Source organism: Castor canadensis, chromosome 2 (genome assembly GCF_047511655.1).
Source record: "Castor canadensis chromosome 2, mCasCan1.hap1v2, whole genome shotgun sequence".
Classification (NCBI taxonomy): Eukaryota; Metazoa; Chordata; class Mammalia; order Rodentia; family Castoridae; genus Castor; species Castor canadensis.
Genome location: NC_133387.1, coordinates 95,939,554 through 95,959,026, shown reverse-complemented (window position 1 = coordinate 95,959,026; position 19,473 = coordinate 95,939,554). Strand labels below are relative to the sequence as shown.

General features: G+C 35.6%; 1 protein-coding gene across 15 annotated transcripts in view; it reads left to right on the top strand.

Annotated features, from left to right (window-relative positions):
* The window catches only part of Bbs9 (Bardet-Biedl syndrome 9), a 481,139-nt gene that overhangs the window by 117,281 nt on the left and 344,385 nt on the right, over positions 1-19,473 (top strand). For all 15 annotated transcript variants that reach the window (XM_074065326.1, XM_074065324.1, XM_074065323.1 and 12 more), the window contains 3 exons: positions 10,787-10,871; positions 11,720-11,903; positions 12,566-12,695. In XM_074065326.1, coding sequence (XP_073921427.1) covers positions 10,787-10,871; positions 11,720-11,903; positions 12,566-12,695 — 399 coding nt within the window. The remainder of the gene's footprint in view (positions 1-10,786; positions 10,872-11,719; positions 11,904-12,565; positions 12,696-19,473) is intronic.

Sequence of the window (19,473 nt, the reverse complement as noted above, 5' to 3'; positions counted from 1 at the left end):
CCTCCTTGACATGCACCGCTGCTAATCCCCTGCCCTGGCCTTTCATGTCTGTTTTACGGCTGCATGCCTTTACATGTGCTGTTTGCCTTGCCATAATGACTTTCCCTCTTTGCTAACATGTTAAATTTTTACTCATTCTTTGAAACCTAGCCATTTATCCTGAACCTATTCCAAGATTGTATCTCCTGCAATCTGGGTACTTGTTTCCACCACCAGCTTCCATTGGTACTGTGCTCATGTCTTCTATGTCTATATCTGAATCCTAACAACAGATTTGGAAGCTCCTGAGGAGTACAGATCATGTAGTAGCTTTCTCCATTGCTAATACCTGAAATAGTTCCCTTCTGTATATTTATGGAATGAATGAAGTTCATGTACCTTGAGCTTTTGTGCTGACTATAAGCCTGATTTTTTTATGTTATTATAAATATGTCATCAGTTTCGATGGCTTGTAAAGTCTAATTTAATTTATAGTCATTCTGGCATCCTGCTGAAATTGGAGGTTTCTTTGTGAATGAATCATTCCTGATTGAGATAGGATGGTTTTACAGTTGGCGTATGTCTTAGTCTATTTTGTGCCACTATAACAGCATATCTGAGACTGGAGTAATTTATAAAGAACAGAGATTTATTTTTTGTAGTGCTAAAGTCTGGGAAGTCCAAGATCAAGAGTCTGGCATGGAGAACGAATCCAAGATGGCGACTAGAGGGAGGAAGCAGACAGCGTGAGCTCAGTAAATCAAACATTTTGCTGAGACTCTGGAGCCACACTTGGCAGAAAAAAACCACCAAGAAAAAGCAAAACTCTGAAACCCTGAATCCCCCAGCCCATACAAAGGTTCTCCACACCACGTTACACTGAGGAAACAGGAGGGCTCCCATGCTGCCAGACGTCAGCTCCAAATCCTCTTGGGAGATGTGGACCAGGGGCAGAAACAGCACCAAGTGGAATGATGAGAAGATGAAAAAGGGATGAAAACCATTCTCCCCCCCAAAATGAATTAGTGCAGGATTCAGAGGGAAATGAAGAAAACAGATACCCAGTTCCAGACTCCAACAAAATAAAGTTAAGCTATACCAAGGAACCCAACGAATCCCAGAAGTACAACCTGAAAGAAGAAATCCTGCAAAAAATCACTGAGAATTTCTTGGAGATGTTACTAGACATGGTCAACCAAAATGTACAGGAGGCACGAAATTCAAAGACAACAAAAATAAAGAATATGAGAAGGTGCAAAAACAAATAAATTAACTCATAGGAGCCCCAAATAAACACCAAAGTGAGACAGACAACACCATAAATAGAGAGATAAATAAATTAAGGATGAAAATAGACAATATTAAAGGTGAAGTGACCCATGATATGGAAAACCTCAGAAAAAAGAATGAAACAGAAATGCAAAACACAATGGAGGGCCACTCGAGTAGACTAGAACAAACAGAAGACTGAATCTCAGAACTTGAAGATAAAATGGAAATTAAAGGAAAAACTGAAGAGCTATTACTCAAGCTGTGTGAAAGGAATATGCAAGAACTCACTGACTCCATCAAAAGACCAAACCTGAGAATCATGGGCATTGAAGAAGGAGAATAGGTGCAAGCAAAAGGAATTCGTAATATAGTCAACAAAATAATAACAGAAAATTTCCCAAATCTAGAGAAAACTATGCCCATTCAGATATAGGAAGCCTCCAGGACATCAAACAGATTTGACCAAAATAGAACTACCCCATGACATATTATCATTAAAACAACAAGCACAGAGAATAGTGAAAGAATATTGAAGTCTGTGAGAGAGAAAAAAGAAATAACATACAAAGATAAACCCATCAAAATCACAGCACAGTTCTCCATGGAAACCTTCAAAGCAAGAAGAGAATGGAGTGAGGTCTTACAGGCACTAAATGAAAATAACTACAAACTTAGGATACTCTACCCAGCAAATCTATCATTCAAAATAGATGGAGCAATAAAAGTCTTCCATGATAAGCAGAAACTAAAACAATATATGACCACCCAGCCCCCACTACAAAAGATTATCCAAGAAATTCTGCACCCAGAAAGTGAAAGCAAACAAAACCATCAAAGGGCAGGTAATACCAAACCACAGGAGAAGAAAAGGCAAGAAAGTAGAGCGTAACACTGAATCAGCTATACACAATCAAACACTTAAACAACAAAGACAGCTAAATGACAGGGATCACCACATACCTATCAATACTAATACTAAACATTAATGGACTTAATTCCCCCATCAAAAGACACCAATTGGCAAACTGGCTTAAAAAGGAAGATCCAACAATCTGTTGCCTACAGGAGATCCATCTCATCGACAGAAACAAGCACTGGCTGGGAGTGAAAGGCTGGAAGATTTACCAAGCCAATGGCCCAGAAAACAGCCAGGAGTAACAATACTTATCTTGGACAAAGTAGACTTCAAATTTACACTGATCAAACGTAATCTCATCCTACATGTATAAATAGGCAGATAAAGAATATGGATGCTCCATTGGCATGAGGATATCGGATAAGTCAGCCGTAGTTTACGTCTTGGCAGATATGTGTGACTGATGAGAATGCTGTCGTAGTATCTGATGTGTAGTGTATTGCTAAGAATAATCCTGTTGCGATTTGTAGAATTAGACATATTCCTAATAGGGAGCTGAAGTTTCATCATGCTGAGATGTTGAATGGTGTTGGAAGATCAATAAATGAGTGGTTAATAATTTTTATTAATGGATGGGTTTTTTGGATGTTTGTCATTAGGGGTTTCTGTAGTTGAATTACAGTGATGATTTTTCATGTTGTTGGTTTGAGTCCATGTGGAAATTATGACATATTCTATGTATTTGTTCAGTGTTATGTTTGTGTTAGGTTTTGTGGGATTTTCTTCAAAGCCTTCTCCTATTTATGGTGGTTTTGGGTTGATTATTAGTGGTGGAGTTGGTTGTGGGTTAGTCTTAAATTTTGGTGGTTCTTTTTTAGGTTTAATGGTGTTTTTGGTTTATTTGGGCGGAATAATGTAGTTTTTGATTATACTACGGCAATGGCTATTGAAGATTATCCTGAGATGTGGGGGTTCGAATGCAGTGATTTGGGGTGCTTTAATATTAGGTTTGCTTGTAGAGTTAGTTTTTTTGATTTTTTAAGTAAAGAATGATGAAGTGGAGATGTTGGGTGGTATTTATAATACAAGCAACTGGGTAGTTTATAGTGGTGAGGAGATGGATTATATTAATAAGGATGTTATAGGTGTTGCGGCTGTTTATATTTATGGGAGTAGGTTAATAGTATTGGCTGGTTGATCTTTGTTAGTATTTTTATTACTCTTGAGATTACTCATAGTTAATTAGATGATGATCGCTAATGCTAGGGTTGTAGATAGCAGGAAGGATAGGAAGTATAGTTTGATTATTTCTTTTTGGTTAGATACAGTGGTAGAAGCTTCAACTTGGATATTTGCTATTAATTTGGGTGTGGTTTTTTTCTATCCAGATTGTGTCTAGGAGGGTTGATGCTGTTTTTTGGCTTAGTGTGAGTGTGCTTTCAGGTGTAGTGCAGTGTATGATGGCTGGGAAGACTCCAAGTATAGTGGAAAATAATTTGGTGTTGGCGTTTGAGCTTAGTTTTAGGTTGTAGGTTAGGTTGTTAAGTTCTATTGCAATTGTAAATCCTAGGATAGTAACTCCTAGAGCTATGAGTTTTAAGTATAGGGGTATGGTGAGATTAGGAGTATTTATGGGGATAATATTGTTTGAGATAATAAACTCAGCAAAAATGCTTTCTGCAAGTAGTCGTTTGATGGAGTTTATAAGTTGTGGGTTATTTTCATTGATGTTAATATATGGGGAAAATCGGGGCCATCCTAGGAGGGCGAAAAAGATAATTCGTGTGCTGTATACAGCTGTAAGGGAAGTTACAATGAGTGTAATTAGTAGGGCTCAGGCATTGGTGTACGATGTGTTGGCAAACTCAATGATGAGGACTTTAGAGTAAAATCCTGTTAGGAAGGGTATGCCTGTGAGTGCTAGGCTTCCTGCTATTACGGAGGAAGTTGTAAATGGTATGGCTTTGGCTAATCCACGTATTTTGCGAATGTCCTGTTTGTCATTGAGGCTGTGGATAATAGATCCTGAGCATGTAAATAGTATTGCTTTAAAGAATGTGTGGTTACAGATATGAAGGAAGGACAGGTAAGGTTGGTTGATTCCAAGGGTGACTATAATTAGGCCTAATTGACTGGAGATTGAGAATGCAATAATTTTTTTTATATTGTTTTGTGTTAGGGCACAGATTGCTGTAAAGAAGGTTGTGATAGCTCCTAGGCATAATATGGTTGATAGAATTAGTTGGTTGGACACTCGTAGGGGGTGGAATCGGATTAGAAGGAAGATTCCTGCTACAACTATTGTGCTTGAGTGGAGTAGGGCTGATACTGGTGTTGGGCCTTCTATGGCTGAAGGGAGTCAAGGGTGAAGTCCAAATTGGGCTGATTTTCCTGTGGTGGCTAATAGTAAGCCTAGCAGGGGGATGGTTGTTAGTTTAGGGTCTATAAATAGTTGTTGCAGGTCTCAATTGGAATAGATTAAACATCATGCTATTGATAGGATGAATCCAATGTCTCCAATTCAGTTATATACGATTGCTTGTAGTGTGGAAGTGTTAGTGTCAGTGCATCCGTATCATCATCCGATAAGGAGAAATGATATAATGCCTACTCCTTCCCATCTGATGAAAAGTTGAAATAGATTGTTTGCTGTAACTAGGATTAATATAGTGATAAGGAAAAATAGTAGATATTTAAGAAATCGATTGATATTGGGGTCAGAGTGTATATATATCATAAGGAAAATTCTATGATGGACCATGGTAGGAATAGTGCTACTGGCATGAATAGTAATGAGAAATAGTCTAGTTTAAGGCTGAGTGAGAGTTTTGTGGTGTGAATAGTGAGTCAAAGAAGGACATTCCATACTAATAAAAGGGGAAATACACCAAAAGGAAATAACAGTTATCAACCTATATGCACCCAACGTCAATGCACCCAATTTCATCAGACATACTCTGAAGGACCTAAAAACATATAAAAACTCCAACACAGTGGTAGTGGGAGACTTTAATACCCCCCATCACCAATAGATAGGTCATCCAAACAAATAATCAATAATGAAATCCTAGATCTAAATCACACCGTAGATCAAATGGACCTAGCTGATGTCTACAGAATATTTCATCCAACTTCTGCACAATATACATTCCTCTCAGCAGGCAATGGAACCTTGTCCAAAATTTATTGTATCTTAGGGCACAAAGCAAGCCTCAGCAAATATAAGAAAATAGAAGTAATTCCATGTATTCTATCTGATCACAATGCATTAAAACTAAAAATCAACAACAAAAACAACAGTAAAAAACATATAAACAGTTGGAAGCTGAACAACACATTGCTCAATGATCAATGGGTCATTGATGAAATAAAAGAGGAAATTAAAAAGTCCCTGGAAGTTAATGACAATGAAAACACAACCTACTGGAACCTATGGGACACAGCAAAGGCAGTCCTAAGAGGAAAGTATATAGCCATGAATGCATATATTAAAAGGACAGAAAGATGTCAAATCAATGACCTAATGCTTCATCTCAAACTCCTAGAAAAACAAGAACAAGCAAATCCCCAAACAAGCAGAAGGAGAGAAATAATAAAAATAAGGGCCGAAATCAATGAAATTGAAACAAACAAACAAAAACCATACAAAGAATCAATGAAACAAAAAGTTGGTTCTTTGAAAAAATAAATCAAATTGACAGACGCTTGGCAAACCTGACTAAAATAAGGAGAGAAAATACCCAAATCAGTAAAATCAGAAATGCAAAAGGGGAGATAACAACAAATACCATGGAAATCCAGGAAATCATCAGAGACTACTTTGAGAACCTATAGTCTAATAAATTTGAAAATCTTGAAGAAATGGACAGATTTCTAGATACTTATAACCATCCAAAATGGAACCAAGAGGATATTAACTACCTAAATAGATTATAACACAAAATGAAATTGAAGCAGCAATAAAACTTCTCCCCAAGAAGACAAGTCCAGGACCTGATGGAGTCTCTGCTAAATTTTATCAGACCTTTAAAAAAGAGCTAATACCAACCCTCCTTAAACCGTTCCACGAAATAGAATGGAAAGGAACACTGCCTAACTCATTCTATGAATCCAGTATTACACTCATCACAAAACCATACAAAGACACCTCCAAAAAGAACTATAGCCCATCCCCTTAATGAACATTGATGCAAAAATCCTCAATAAAATAATGGCAAACCGAATTCAGCAACACATTAGAAAGAACATTCACCACGACCAAGTCGGCTTCATCCCAGGGATGCAGGGGTGGTTCAGCATGCAAAAATCAATAAACGTAATAAACCACGTTAACAGAAGCAAAGACAAAAACCACTTGATCATCTCAATAGATTCAGAAAAAGCCTTTGATAAGATCCAACACCACTTCAAGATATAAACTCTAAGAAAACTAGGAATAGAGGGAAAGCACCTCAACATTGTAAAGGCTATATATGACAGACCTACAGCCAACATCATATTAATGGTGAAAACCAAACCATTCCCCTAAAGTCAGGAACGACCCCTACTCAACATAGTACTGGAATTCCTAGCCAGAGCAATTAGACAAGAAAGAAGAAATAAAAGGAATACAAATAAGTAAAGAAACTGTCAAAACATCCCAGTTTGCAAACGATATGATCCTATACCTTAAAGACCCAAAAAACTCTACCGAAAAACTCCTAGACATCATCAACAGCTATAGCAAGGTGGCAGTATACAAAATCAACTTACAAAAATCATTATCTTTTCTATACACCAACAACGAACAAACTGAGAAGGAATATATGAAAACAATTCCATTTATAATAGCCTCAAAAAAAATCAAATACCTAGGAGTAAACATAACAAAGGACGTGAAAGACCTCTACAAGGAGAACTAACCCCTGAAGAAAGAGATCGAGGAAGACTACAGAATGTGGAGAGATTTCCTGTGCTCATGGATTGGTAGAATCAACATAGTAAAAATGGCTATACTACCAAAAGCAATCTACATGTTTAATGCAATTCCCATCAAAATCCCAATGATATCACAGAGATTGAAAAATCTACTCCAAAGTTTGTTTGGAAATACAAAAGACCACAAATAGCCAAGGCAATACTCAGCAAAAAGAGCAATGCTGGAGGTATCACAATACCCCACTTCAAACTATACTACAGAGCCATAGCAATAAAAAACAGCATGATACTGGCACAAAAACAGACATGAAGACCAGTGGAACAGAATAGAGGACCTGGATATGAAGCCACACAACTATGCCCACCTTATTTTTGACAAAAGACAGACTCTTGAACAAATGTTGATGGGAAAAGTGGTTATCCATCTGCAAAAAACTGAAACTAGATCCATGTCTATCACCCTGTACTAGTATCGACTCAAAATGGATCAAGGACCTAAATATCAGACCTGAAACTCTAAAGTTAGTACAGGAAGGAGCAGTAAACACTCTCGAAGTAATAGGTACAGGCAAGGACTACCTCAATAGAGCCCCAGTAGCTCAGAAGCTAAGAGAAAGGATGGACAAATGGGACTTCATAAAATTAAAAAGCTTCTGCACAACAAAAGAAATGGTCTCTAAACTGAAGAGACCACCCACAGAGCAGGACAAAATATTTGCCAGCTCTACATCAGACAAAGAACTGATAACCAGAATTTATAGGGAGCTGAAAAAACTAAGCTCTCCCAAAATCAATGAACCAATAAAGAAATGGGGCAACTGAACTAAACAGATCTTTCTCAAAAGAATAAATTCATATGGTCAAAAAACACATGAAAGAATGCTCACCATCTCTGGCCATAAAGGAAATGCAAATCAAAATCACACTAAAATTCCACCTCACTCCTGTTAGAATAGCCATCATCAGAAACACCACCAACAACATGTGTTGGTGAGGATGTGGGGAAAAAGGAACCCTCGTACACTGCTGGTGGGAATGCAAGCTAATGTAACCACTTTGGAAAAAATATGGAGGCTTCTTAAAAATGTAAACATAGACCTGCCATAAGTTCCAGCAATCCAACTCCTAGGGATATACCCCAAGGAATGTGACCCAGCTTTCTCCAGAGGCACCTGCACACTCATGGTCATTGCAGCACTATTCACAATAGCCAAGTTATGGAAACAGCCAAGATGCCCCACTACTGACGAATGGATCAAGAAAATGTGGTATTTATACACAATGGAATTTTATGCAGCCATGAAGAAGAATGAAATCTTATCATTCATAAGTAAATGGATGGAACTGGAGAACATCATTCTCAGTGAGGTTAGCCAGGCTCAGAAGACCAAAAATCATATGTGTATTTTAGGTCTAGGGCAAATATAGCAATGTTGTTAGATTTGGGTCACATGATAAGGGGAGAGCATATAGGGAGGTATGGGGATAGGTGAGACACCTAAAACATAAAAGTGTTTGATGCCCCCACTGCAGAGGAACTAATACAGAAACCTTAAAGCGACGGAGATCAATATGAGAAAGGGGATCAGGAACTAGTGAAAAGATCAGTTAGAGATGAATCAACTTGGGATGTAACACATTTGTACATGGAAGCAATGCTAGGAATCTCTCTGTGTAGCTATCCTTATCTCAACTAGTAAAAATGTTTTGTTTTTCTTATTATTGCTTATGTCTTCTCTTCAACAAAATTAGAGAGAAGGGCAGAACAGGTTCTGCCTGGAAGGGGGGCGGTGAGAGGAGGGGGTGTGTGGGGGCGGGGGGAGGATGGAGAAATGGCCCAAACAATGTATGCACATGTGAATAAATGAATAATAAAAAAAAGAGTCTGGCATGTGGTGAGGGCCTTCTTAATGCATTGTCTCTTGGTGTAAGGACAGAGAGCATGCATGAGCGTAAGAGAAGGCCTTTCAGACTCAAGTCCTTTATTTAGTAGTTAGCATGAATTCATTCATTAGCCTGTACCTGCTGACCCTGTTGCAATAGGCATTCAGTTTGTAACATCCCCTTTTTTGAGGGGGAGGGGACATTTGAATGTTCAAAGCAGAGCAGCATATGATGTTGAGTAGATGGCACCTTTAGTGCTATTATCTTCATGTATTTATGTGCCTGCGCTTCACACTCTCAGTGGTGCTTCTCACAGACAATGTGAAGTGCCTGAATATATGTATTTTTTACATTTCTCTCTTTGCTAGGGAGGAATGATGCGAGAAGTTTTGATTTAACAGGAGGGGAAGAAATACGTTTGCCTGAAGAGTCTTCGTTTAGAGTAGGATTATTATTCTGAAAATATACCACTAATTAATGGGAAATGAAGGAATTTAAACTTTATTGGTTAACTTAATCATTTCTAGATTGAATGATGTTTATAAATTATGTTAGAGCATGGTTTGAGCTAAGTATTACTTTTGAAACAACTGCAAAACAGTTTTAGAAGGCCAGGATGTCCATAACATCCATTACTGAGAATGCATAACACACCAGATGAGTGGCTGATCTGTTTCTCTCCGTGTGAATTTGTATCGGTCTCTTTGTCAGTTTATTAATTATTAACTGGGTATCTAATGCCCTAATCTGAAATGCTCTGATATCTCAACCTTTTTGAGCACTGACATCCTGGTCAAGAAGGTTTGGATTTTAGAGCATTTTGGATTTTTGGATTAGGGGTGTTCAATTGGGAATGTGTGCCTAGGGGTGTTCAATTGGGAATGTCTGCAAATATCTCAGAATCCAAACAAACAAACAAACAAACAACCCTCTGAAATCTAAAACAGTTCTGGTCCTAAGCATTTCATATAAAGAATACTCACCTGTATACATCAGATACAGTACTAGGTACTTTTCAGTATTTATTTTTGTGGTACTTGTGTTTGAACTGAAGGCTTTGTGCTTGCTAGGCAGGTGCTCTGCCCTTTGAGCCTTGTCTCCAGTCCTTACTTTAGTTATTATTTGGATAGAGGTTCACATTTTTGCTTGGGGCTGGCCTTGGACTATGATCCTCCTACCTATGCCTTTGACATAATTGGGATTACAGATGAAACACCATGCCTGCTTGTTGGTTGAGATACGGTCTTGCTAACATTTTGTTGGAGCTGGCCTTTAACTACGATTCTGCTGATCTTTGCTCTTGAGTTGTTGGAATTGTAGGTGTATTTCACCACATATGGCCAATAATTTGTTTTTAAAGTTCTTTTCACAATAATTAAGTTAGATATTTTTACTTTCATTGTATAGATAGGAAGTTAAGTGACAGAGGGTTTAATTTGCCAAAATGCACTCACAGCAAGTAAGTAGTTTAGTTTGAGATTATATTTAGTTCTTGGTTCCATAGATTTACGTATTAGTAACATCTACCTTATCTGACTGCTTTGCATTATTTAAAATTTTCTGTGCATTTGCTATCTAGGTGCTAAGTCTTTCTTGTGTGTTCTTTGTAACATGAAATTCTAATGAAAGGACTTTGGCAGTAGAGTTGTTTTCCCAATATTGAATAATTGGGACATGTGATTATAATTTCTTTTATCATTACAGTTTTATATAATCTCTTATGATATAATTTAATGAGAATTCAGTGTCAAAATTTACAGTTTTTAAAACTAAAGAAAAGCCATTCATAATGTTCACCCATTATATTCTTCTAAAGTTTAAAATAATTATGCCTTTAAAATTACAGTCACTTTTACTTTTTCTACCTCTTTTGTACAGGTACCAAGTACTTGCTTTTGCAACAGATGCAGATAAAAGGCAGGAGACTGAACATCAAAAACTTGGTTCTGGAAAAAGATTAACTGTAAGATCTTCTCTTAATACCTAAAAATTTCAGGAATGCTACTTCTAGTTATCTTTGTTAAGAATAAGAATTCCTTAGGGCTGGAGGTGTGGCCAAGTGGTAGAGACCCTGCCTGGCAAGTGCAAGGCCCTGAGTTCAAACCCCAGTACCACCAAAAAAAAAAAAAAAAAAAAAAAAAAGAAAAGAAAAAAGTTTATTTTAGTCATTTCTCTTTTTATGGATAGTTGTTTCAATGACCTTAGAATTCTGTATTGGTTTGCAAAGTAAACACAATAGCTTTTTTTTAAAAAATAATTTTTTGCTGATACATACAAATCATAGATATTAATGCAGTACCAAGTAACATTTTGATACATGTGTACTTTGTGTATGTTTAAATCAGCTTAAACAAATCTGTCTCCTGAGACATTTATTGTTTCTTTAGGTGAGAGCATTCAAAATCCTCTTGCAGCTTTTTGAGTATACAATACATTATTATTTATAGTCACTCTGCTGTGCAATAGCACATTAGACCTTCTTACTCTTATCTAACTGTAACTTAGTACTCATTGACCAGCCTTTCCTCATCCCTCCCTCCCCCACAACAGCTGTCTTAGGGAAGGTTTTTAGAGAAGCAGATACCTTTTTCGTGAATATTTTCTAATATCATCTGGTAAGAGATGGGGAAAAACCTGCTGGATGGATATGGTGATAACAAATAAACAAAGCTAGATTTATGTAAGTGAAGAAGTTAGCCAATTTTTTTTTTCTGTTTTGAGGTAAAGCAGTTTCTGAATTTGCATTGATATGAAAATGGCTTTAATGGTCTCTTTTTAGCAACTAAATGGGTCTTGGGTTTTGCTTTGCAGGTGGATTGGACTCTAAATATCGGAGAGCAAGCCCTTGACATACGTATTGTCTCTTTCCATCAGTCAGCATCCTCCGTTTTTGTTCTTGGTGAGAGAAACTTTTTTTGCCTTAAGGATAATGGACAAATTCGATTCATGAAGAAGCTTGATTGTAGCCCAAGTTCTTTTCTCCCATATTGTTCAGGTGCGTAGAAAGGTTTTCTTTTATTTTTTTCCATATGTTAAGGCTGTGCTGGAGATATGAAAAAAAAATCACATTCATATTCATATTTTAAACATCTAGGAAAATAGCTTCATGCTGAGCATGTAATGGAAATTTTAACTTTCAAAATTTGAATACAAGTTTAATATAAAGCACACTTTTGGTTTTGTCACTCATTTTACTTTGCGTAAAGTCACTTGTAGAATTGGCCTCCAGCATAGATTAATGCTTTCATGATGTGACTGTTGAAGATGCTTCTAGAGAACATCAGACACTTTTATAAACAGAATGGCTTATCCATTGTGAACCATGAACTCTCAGTAAATCATTTACTTGAATATGCTACATGTTCTATTGATGAAATGCAAAAATGTTGTCTGCTATCTAAAGTTTCTCAGTTTGTAAAATGATTTGTTTTGCTTTTGCTACTGGTATCTTGAAGCTGAACAATAATACTTTATTGTTTAAAATATATCTACAGCCATACCACCCTAAACGTGCCTAATCTTGTCTAAAACCTTTGTGTATTAAAAATCAAGATACTAGAATTAGCTTGTGTCACAGATCCTCTGAAAGAGATAGCATATACAGTTTTACAAATGCCTGTTTTCTTACTATTCTCTTTTTGTATCTTCAACCTGCAGTTTCTGAAGGAACAGTAAATACTTTGATTGGAAACCATAAAAGCATGTTGCATATTTATCAGGATGTGGCACTGAAGTGGGCCACTCAACTTCCCCATATTCCTGTGGCACTAAGAGTGGGCTGTTTGCAGTAAGTGATTTAATTTAATGCAGTTTCATTAAAGGATCTTTGTGAATAATGGCAACTAATTTACTAAAAAATTATGTTTGACATTGTAGTGTAATGTTACTAGTAGAAATAATTTAAAATATACCTTTTGTTGGAAAAGAAAGATATGAAATTGCCTTCATTTGTATCACTAATCATTTTCATTTTTAGTATTTCTAAAAAGATATCCCTTATAAATTAGAGATGAAAAGTCTTGAGGATACCAAGAAAATGGTTTGCCTGATAAGATTATTTTCTTTATAATAAAAATGATTTCTAGCATTTGATGGTTTTCACTCAAGACCATTTATTGATAGGATGTTGGAATATTACACTTCCTCATAATGTTCAAACTTGATAGAGATCTTATTATATCAAGTGATTCAGAATAGGCTAGTAGTAGTCATGTGTGTTAAGCAGTTTAGATTTTAAATAAGACAATTTTGCATTTAAAATGAAAACTAAAATCATTAAATTTACATAGCAGTCATTGGTGGTATAGGGGTGAGCAGAGCTGCTTTCCAAAATTTGTCAAAAGTTAGAGAAATGAGATTTTATTTCTCTGTGTGTAATTTTTCAAGGTCATTGGTATAAAAGGGAAGATCCTGAAAAACTCTTTAGCACCTCATTTTATGTTTAGGAACTGAAAAATCTCAGCCAATGTATAGAAAACACAACTTTCTCTAAAGCGTCATAAATTCCCAGATCTATTCAGTTTGAGTTATTTAATATTGTATTATACATATGTAGAGTTCTTCAGTGGCACCTGTAGTATCTGATGAGGATGACTGATCCCCCAAATAAGGGCTTGGGTGTATAATAATATTGAAGCACAAGGAGAGACGTTCATGTTTGTACTAATGGTTAATCTAAAGCCTACAGGCTAGAAAAATGGAAAGTGTTTTGAAAACACTGAATATTTCTGAATGAAGCTGCTTCCTTATGTTTTGTGAGAGAAGACCATCATGTTTACTTAGTAGGATTTAGAACAGGAAAAACTCTTTGCCACTAGGGCATTGTCAGATATTTCTCTTCTGGGAGAGTAATTCTTATAGCAGTCCATCTATCCATCACAGAGCTTTCTCTTTGGCCCCACCAGTGACAATACACATGCAAGAAGACAGATCTACACTGGTGGATATGTTGCTCATCTTGGTTTATAATATCCATGCTATTTAGGAGCCATTACCTTTCTATACTTAAAAGTCATTGTGTTTTTTGTGCATATTTTGGGTATAGGAGAATGATGGGAAGAATTTATTGAGAGTATTTTCTTGAAATACTTTGCATACACATTATGTACAAGACTTTCAAGAGTCACTTTACTCAGGGAAGTGCAAAGATATGGCTTCTTCACAGATGATATATATTGCTAGTTAATAGTTTCTGCTTTACATGCAGCTTAAAAATTGAGGTTTCAGTAATAGCTGAGATTATTGTGAGTAAAAACTTAAATTTCCATATAGTATGCATTATGATGCCTATGTTCAAAAGCAGTATGTCACACTGCATCTGTGAGGGAAGCTTCCTATTTCTCATAGCTTTTTAAAGATCACAATATATAAACAATTAAATGCAAGTACGGCCATTAGTATTTTCCATGATTAATATATAAAATAAATACAGATTATTCAATTTAAGATTTTCTTGTTTTAAATATGCTTTAACAGGATAAGATTAGATTTTTGTAAGCAATTTCATTATAATTTCTATTAGAATTAAAAAATATTTACTAACTTAGCTGTAACATATTAATATTTAGTAGTTATTATTTGAAATTATAAACTGAAATAATGTCCCTCCCGCTTTTTATCAAATTTAGTATTGAATAATTTTGGTAGAAACTTTCTTGGCTAAATGTGTTTATTTATAAAGGAAATTGCTGCTATTTTAATATTTTTTTCAATGAATAAGAAATACTGGATTTGGACCAAGTTGATCCAGTTATACTTAATAACAGCATTTTGCACAGGAACTAGGTGCTTTCTTTCTTTCCATTTCCAGCTACTTGGCAGCCCTAGTCCTTTCTACCTCGTTTATTATACATTAATTCTAAGTCTGTGCTTCCTTCTTTTATTATTAAATTCATTCTTGATTAGATAGCATTTTTGGTTTAATTATTTCATGTTTGGTGGGTTAGACTGTAAGAATATGATACCAATACACAGGTTAGAGGATGTTACTCTTCCTTTTCATTATGTGAAGTAGCAATATGAAGACTGGCTGAGCATCTTACCTCTGTTGTGGTCACTTTTCCAAATGGCAAATAAGATCATCATTTATTGGCCACATTATTTTCTCTAGAGATATCAAATATATGTAAAAGTGGAAGTCCTTTTGATTGAAAGTTCAAAGTAATGAAAACCTTTACAAACTTCAGCTGGCAGTGGATAGCCATAGTGCTTTAAAATCTTATTGCAGCTCATTTTTTAGCACAAACAATTTGGTCTAGTACTTCAGTGTTTTTCTTCACAGACTATGTCCACAATAGTCACTTAAAAATTTATTCTTTAGTTTTCATTGACACAGTGTTCTTGAACAGAGGGTGCTTTTTTTTTTTCTTCTTCTTCTTGTGTGTATGTGTGTTTGAGTTTGAAATCAGGGCCATGTACTTGCTAGACAGGTATACTACGAGTTGAACTACTCTACCAGCCCTCCTGTATCTTTGAATCCTAGTTCAACTCACATTAATTTTCCTGCCCTAATGTCTTCTCCTTCTCTAAATTTCTATCACATTTACAATTATTTTGTAAATACCCTTTTTCTGTGTTTGTACATCATACTGAATAACCAACCAGAAAGCTGAACAAAAGGTATATGGTAGGTAAATACTTCAAAGTCATTTTGGTTTGTCTTTATGTCTCAGGGTAAAGAGTAGCTAGAAATACCTTTTGATAACCCTTTTTTAAATATGAAAAAAACAGATTCATAGAGGAAGAGTATCATGTCTTTAAAACTAAATTTATTAGAATATTTGAAATTTCAAGGTTTTTTTTTTCCACAGTGCTAGTGGTGGGAAATGTTCAGGTGAGTTTGGATAAATTGTGTTCGTTCAATTATGGATTGGTAACAATATTGCCAGTTTTTTGGTTCATACAGAACCTGGGGCTCTGAACCACATTTTTTTCTTGGTGGGGGGACTGGGATTAGGAAAAAGAATGAGATATCTTCCTACCTTTTGATCAGGTGGTGTCTATGAAATGGTGCTAGAGTGTCTTGAGCAGAAGTTGGATCCTTGGCTTCATCCACTTGATACTTAGTCTAAATTCCTTGTAAATTTCGGATTTATAACTTATGGGGTTGCTTTTCTATCTTTGCTCTTCCCCTTGTCCCTCTTCCTCTCTCTTTTTAGTGATTTTTATGCCTGTATCTTTGTCTATTTCTGTTTCTACATGGAAACAATCTCTCTTGGAGAGATTGTACTGAAAACTGATGTTATATATTGAATTCAACATTTCAGAAGCACTTTAGGATCATAGTATTAAAGAGAAAGATATGGTTTGGAATTAGACTGGTATAGTACTAAATTTAGAGATTCTTTGGATAAGTTGTTTTTTTTTTCCAGGACTAACCTGTTAATTTCCAAAAACACTTTCTGTTCAAGCTAGCAAGTGAGGGGTGTAGTTTTCTTAAATTAAAAAAGTGAACACTTTTAGAAAGATATACTGTGGTTATCTAGAGTGATTGCTGAACTCTTGCTTTTCCACAGCAAGTTAAATTGGATATCCATTGTGCTCTCTGCCTAGCATTGTTTGGTCTCTGAATGGTGTTCATTATGGCCAAATTACAGTTCAGTAAAAGAATTTACATAGTTACATGAAATTTGACATTACCATCATTACTTTCCTGACTTTCTCCCTCCACACCATAATGTAGTATTTATATTCTCTTGGTGATTTTCTTTATAATTGTTTTTTGGTTATAACTGATGCTTTTGGAATTGTAATTAAGTTTAACTTAGCTCATTTTGCTGTGTTTAAGCACACTGAATTTCATTGTTTCCATCATTAGGTTTTTACTAAGAAAGCAAGTTCTTTCCCACATTTTACTTGTTTATTATTTTCTCGTCTTGTTCTGATTTGCCTTTTGATCTATTTGGTAGATGAAATAATTTCTTTATTAACAGTGATAAATCAGTTTTTAAGAATCCTAGTATATGACTTAAATGGGAAAAGATTTTAACTCAAGTTTATAATCAGAAATGCTAGGTAGGGCAAGAAAATCCCTGGTTTTTATGGGTCTCCACAGAAAAAGGGGTTTCAGTTTGTGACCTGGTGTGCCTACTAATGCCACACAATAGACTATAACTCAGTGCAAGGAGTTTTGGAGGATGGTAAAAGAGAACTATGCCATATTTAGTATATATTTTTCTTCTTCTTATTGGTACCTTCGTAACTGATGTGCACAAGTGTTTCTTTTGATCCCATTGAAAAATTTTGGTGGATAAGATGAGTTGCATTGTTTTTGATGGCCATCACTAACTTCATGCATGTATTTTGTGTGATCTCACACACAATGAAATGATTTAATGATTTTTAATGAGATTATTTCTAGATTTTATAGTGATTGATTAGAGTGGAAAAGCAGAAGAACTGCGCTTGTAATGGCTCTGTAGCCATGTGTCTAAGCACATGATTGGCATATGGTCTATCATGACTTTTCACTAACTATTGCATGGTTATATTGATAAATGTTTTTTGTTCACATGGAAAACACTTGTATTAGTCATACAAACTAAAAGCCATATCTTTATTGTTATTTGTTAGTTGGGGTTATAACTCCTGCAAAATTCTCCTTGTGAAAGTTAGAAGTCTTCTGCTTGGCCTCATGTTTTCATTATCATTTTGTTTTTTATGTAATAATGTAAAATATGTCATCTTCTATTCTCATGAAGAATACAATAGTAATTACAGTTCCAGATCATTTGATTTTATTACATTCCATACTAAATCTGTTTAATTTGCCTGCCAGAGATGTTAGAAAAATTGTATCGCCATGGATAATGGAATACTAGTTGGATTTATGATTTTCTGTTTTATAAGTAAAATGTTTTAACAGTAGAATTCTACTTATTACCACATATTTCCACTGAATAATCTTTTTAGTCATGGTATCATTGAGGATGTGAACATCTTTTTAGGCTGAAATTCAGTCTCAAAGACAATAATCTGGGTTTTTTTTTTTTTTTTTTTGGTGGTACTGCAGCTTGAACTCAGGGCCTTATACTTGTGAGGCTTGTTAGGCTTGCTGGGCAGGCTCTCTACCACTTGAGCCACTCTGTCAGCTCAATAATCTATGTTGATAGGAAAAGACCTGTGTGTTTTGAGTTCCTGATTGTTTAACCCATAACAGGTATGGGGGAGTCAGTTGTTCAGGAGAGTATTGTCCAGCAGGAAAAGTGTTTTGCTTTTCACTAAGTTATGAACGATTTTGTCTTTCACTTGACATGTAGTTTCTTGGCTCTTTGGTCCTGGAGAGCATTATATCAGGTTGGTTACTGTTTTTGTCTTTCATGGGAACTTCATGTAATTTTACATCTTCTTACTTCAAATAGTGAGCTCTCCTGATAAATAGAATTTGATTCCCTGGTTTCAAAGATAAAATGAATTTACTTTTTTGTAGTCTCTATTTCCCAGAAGAAAAAGATTATGTTTTCTTAGTTGCCTAATGGAGAATAGTAAAGGGAAAAGAGTGATTTTTTTTTTTTTTTTTTTTGGATTGCTAAGGTCTTTGAAGAAGAACTTAGAACTTTAAACTTTAGAATTTTGCATGGATTTAGTTTCTTTATTCTGTAAACTCGTGTATGACCTATGTCTCAGAACTAGCTTTAGAGTGCAAATCTGAGTCATTAACAAATTAAAAAGTATAAATAACATAATAGAGTGCAATATCCAACTTGAATCTTTAAGATGAGTTTTAATAGGATTTACTTCAGAACAGTGGAGACCAGGGGTGGGGGAGACTGTTTTTAACCTAGCCTGGTCACTCTAGAAGAGTTCAGACTTTCTTGAGCCCACAGAAGCCACTAAAACCCTCTTACCAAAGTCTGCTTTCACATGGCCAAATCTACAGAAATCTAGAATAGAGTACCACCTAAGGTCAAAAGCAGCAGAAGTTCAAATATAGGACACAGATTCTGAGAAAATTACATGTTTATGCATGTTCCAGCTTTACTCTTGTCAGGGGTCTTGCTGACCTTGGCAGACACCGTCCAGCTGCAGGAAGGAGGGCTTGTGTTGCAGTCTGGCACACAGAACAACTTAGTAGAGGCTTACTGCAAGGTGCAGTTACTCTGGCTAGGAGTTGGAGGACTAGTCACATTATAGGTAGAAGAAATCCACTGAATCTGTACAGTAAAATGCAATTTACTATTTAAAATAAGCATATAATGAAAAGAAAGTTGCTTAATTCTTTACTGATATGATAAAAGGGGAAGACACTCATATAATTTGTTTTGAATTTATAATTTAAAACCATAGCAGAAAGCTGTACTAATTGAAAGTTGGAGTATTTTGTTTTAAGTAGAAGCTTGACAGCATGCCATTTTTGAAGACTGATTCATTAATGTAGAATAATGTAACTCAATGAATTATGTTCTAATTAGAATCTATGTTCTAATCTTTCGTGTGTGTGTGTGTGTGTGTGTGTGTGTGTGTGTGTTTGTGTGTGTGGTGGTATTGTGGTTTGAACTCAGGGCCTCATGCTTGCTAGGGAGGCATTCTATTACTTGAGCCACTCTGCCAGCCAGCTATGTTCTTGA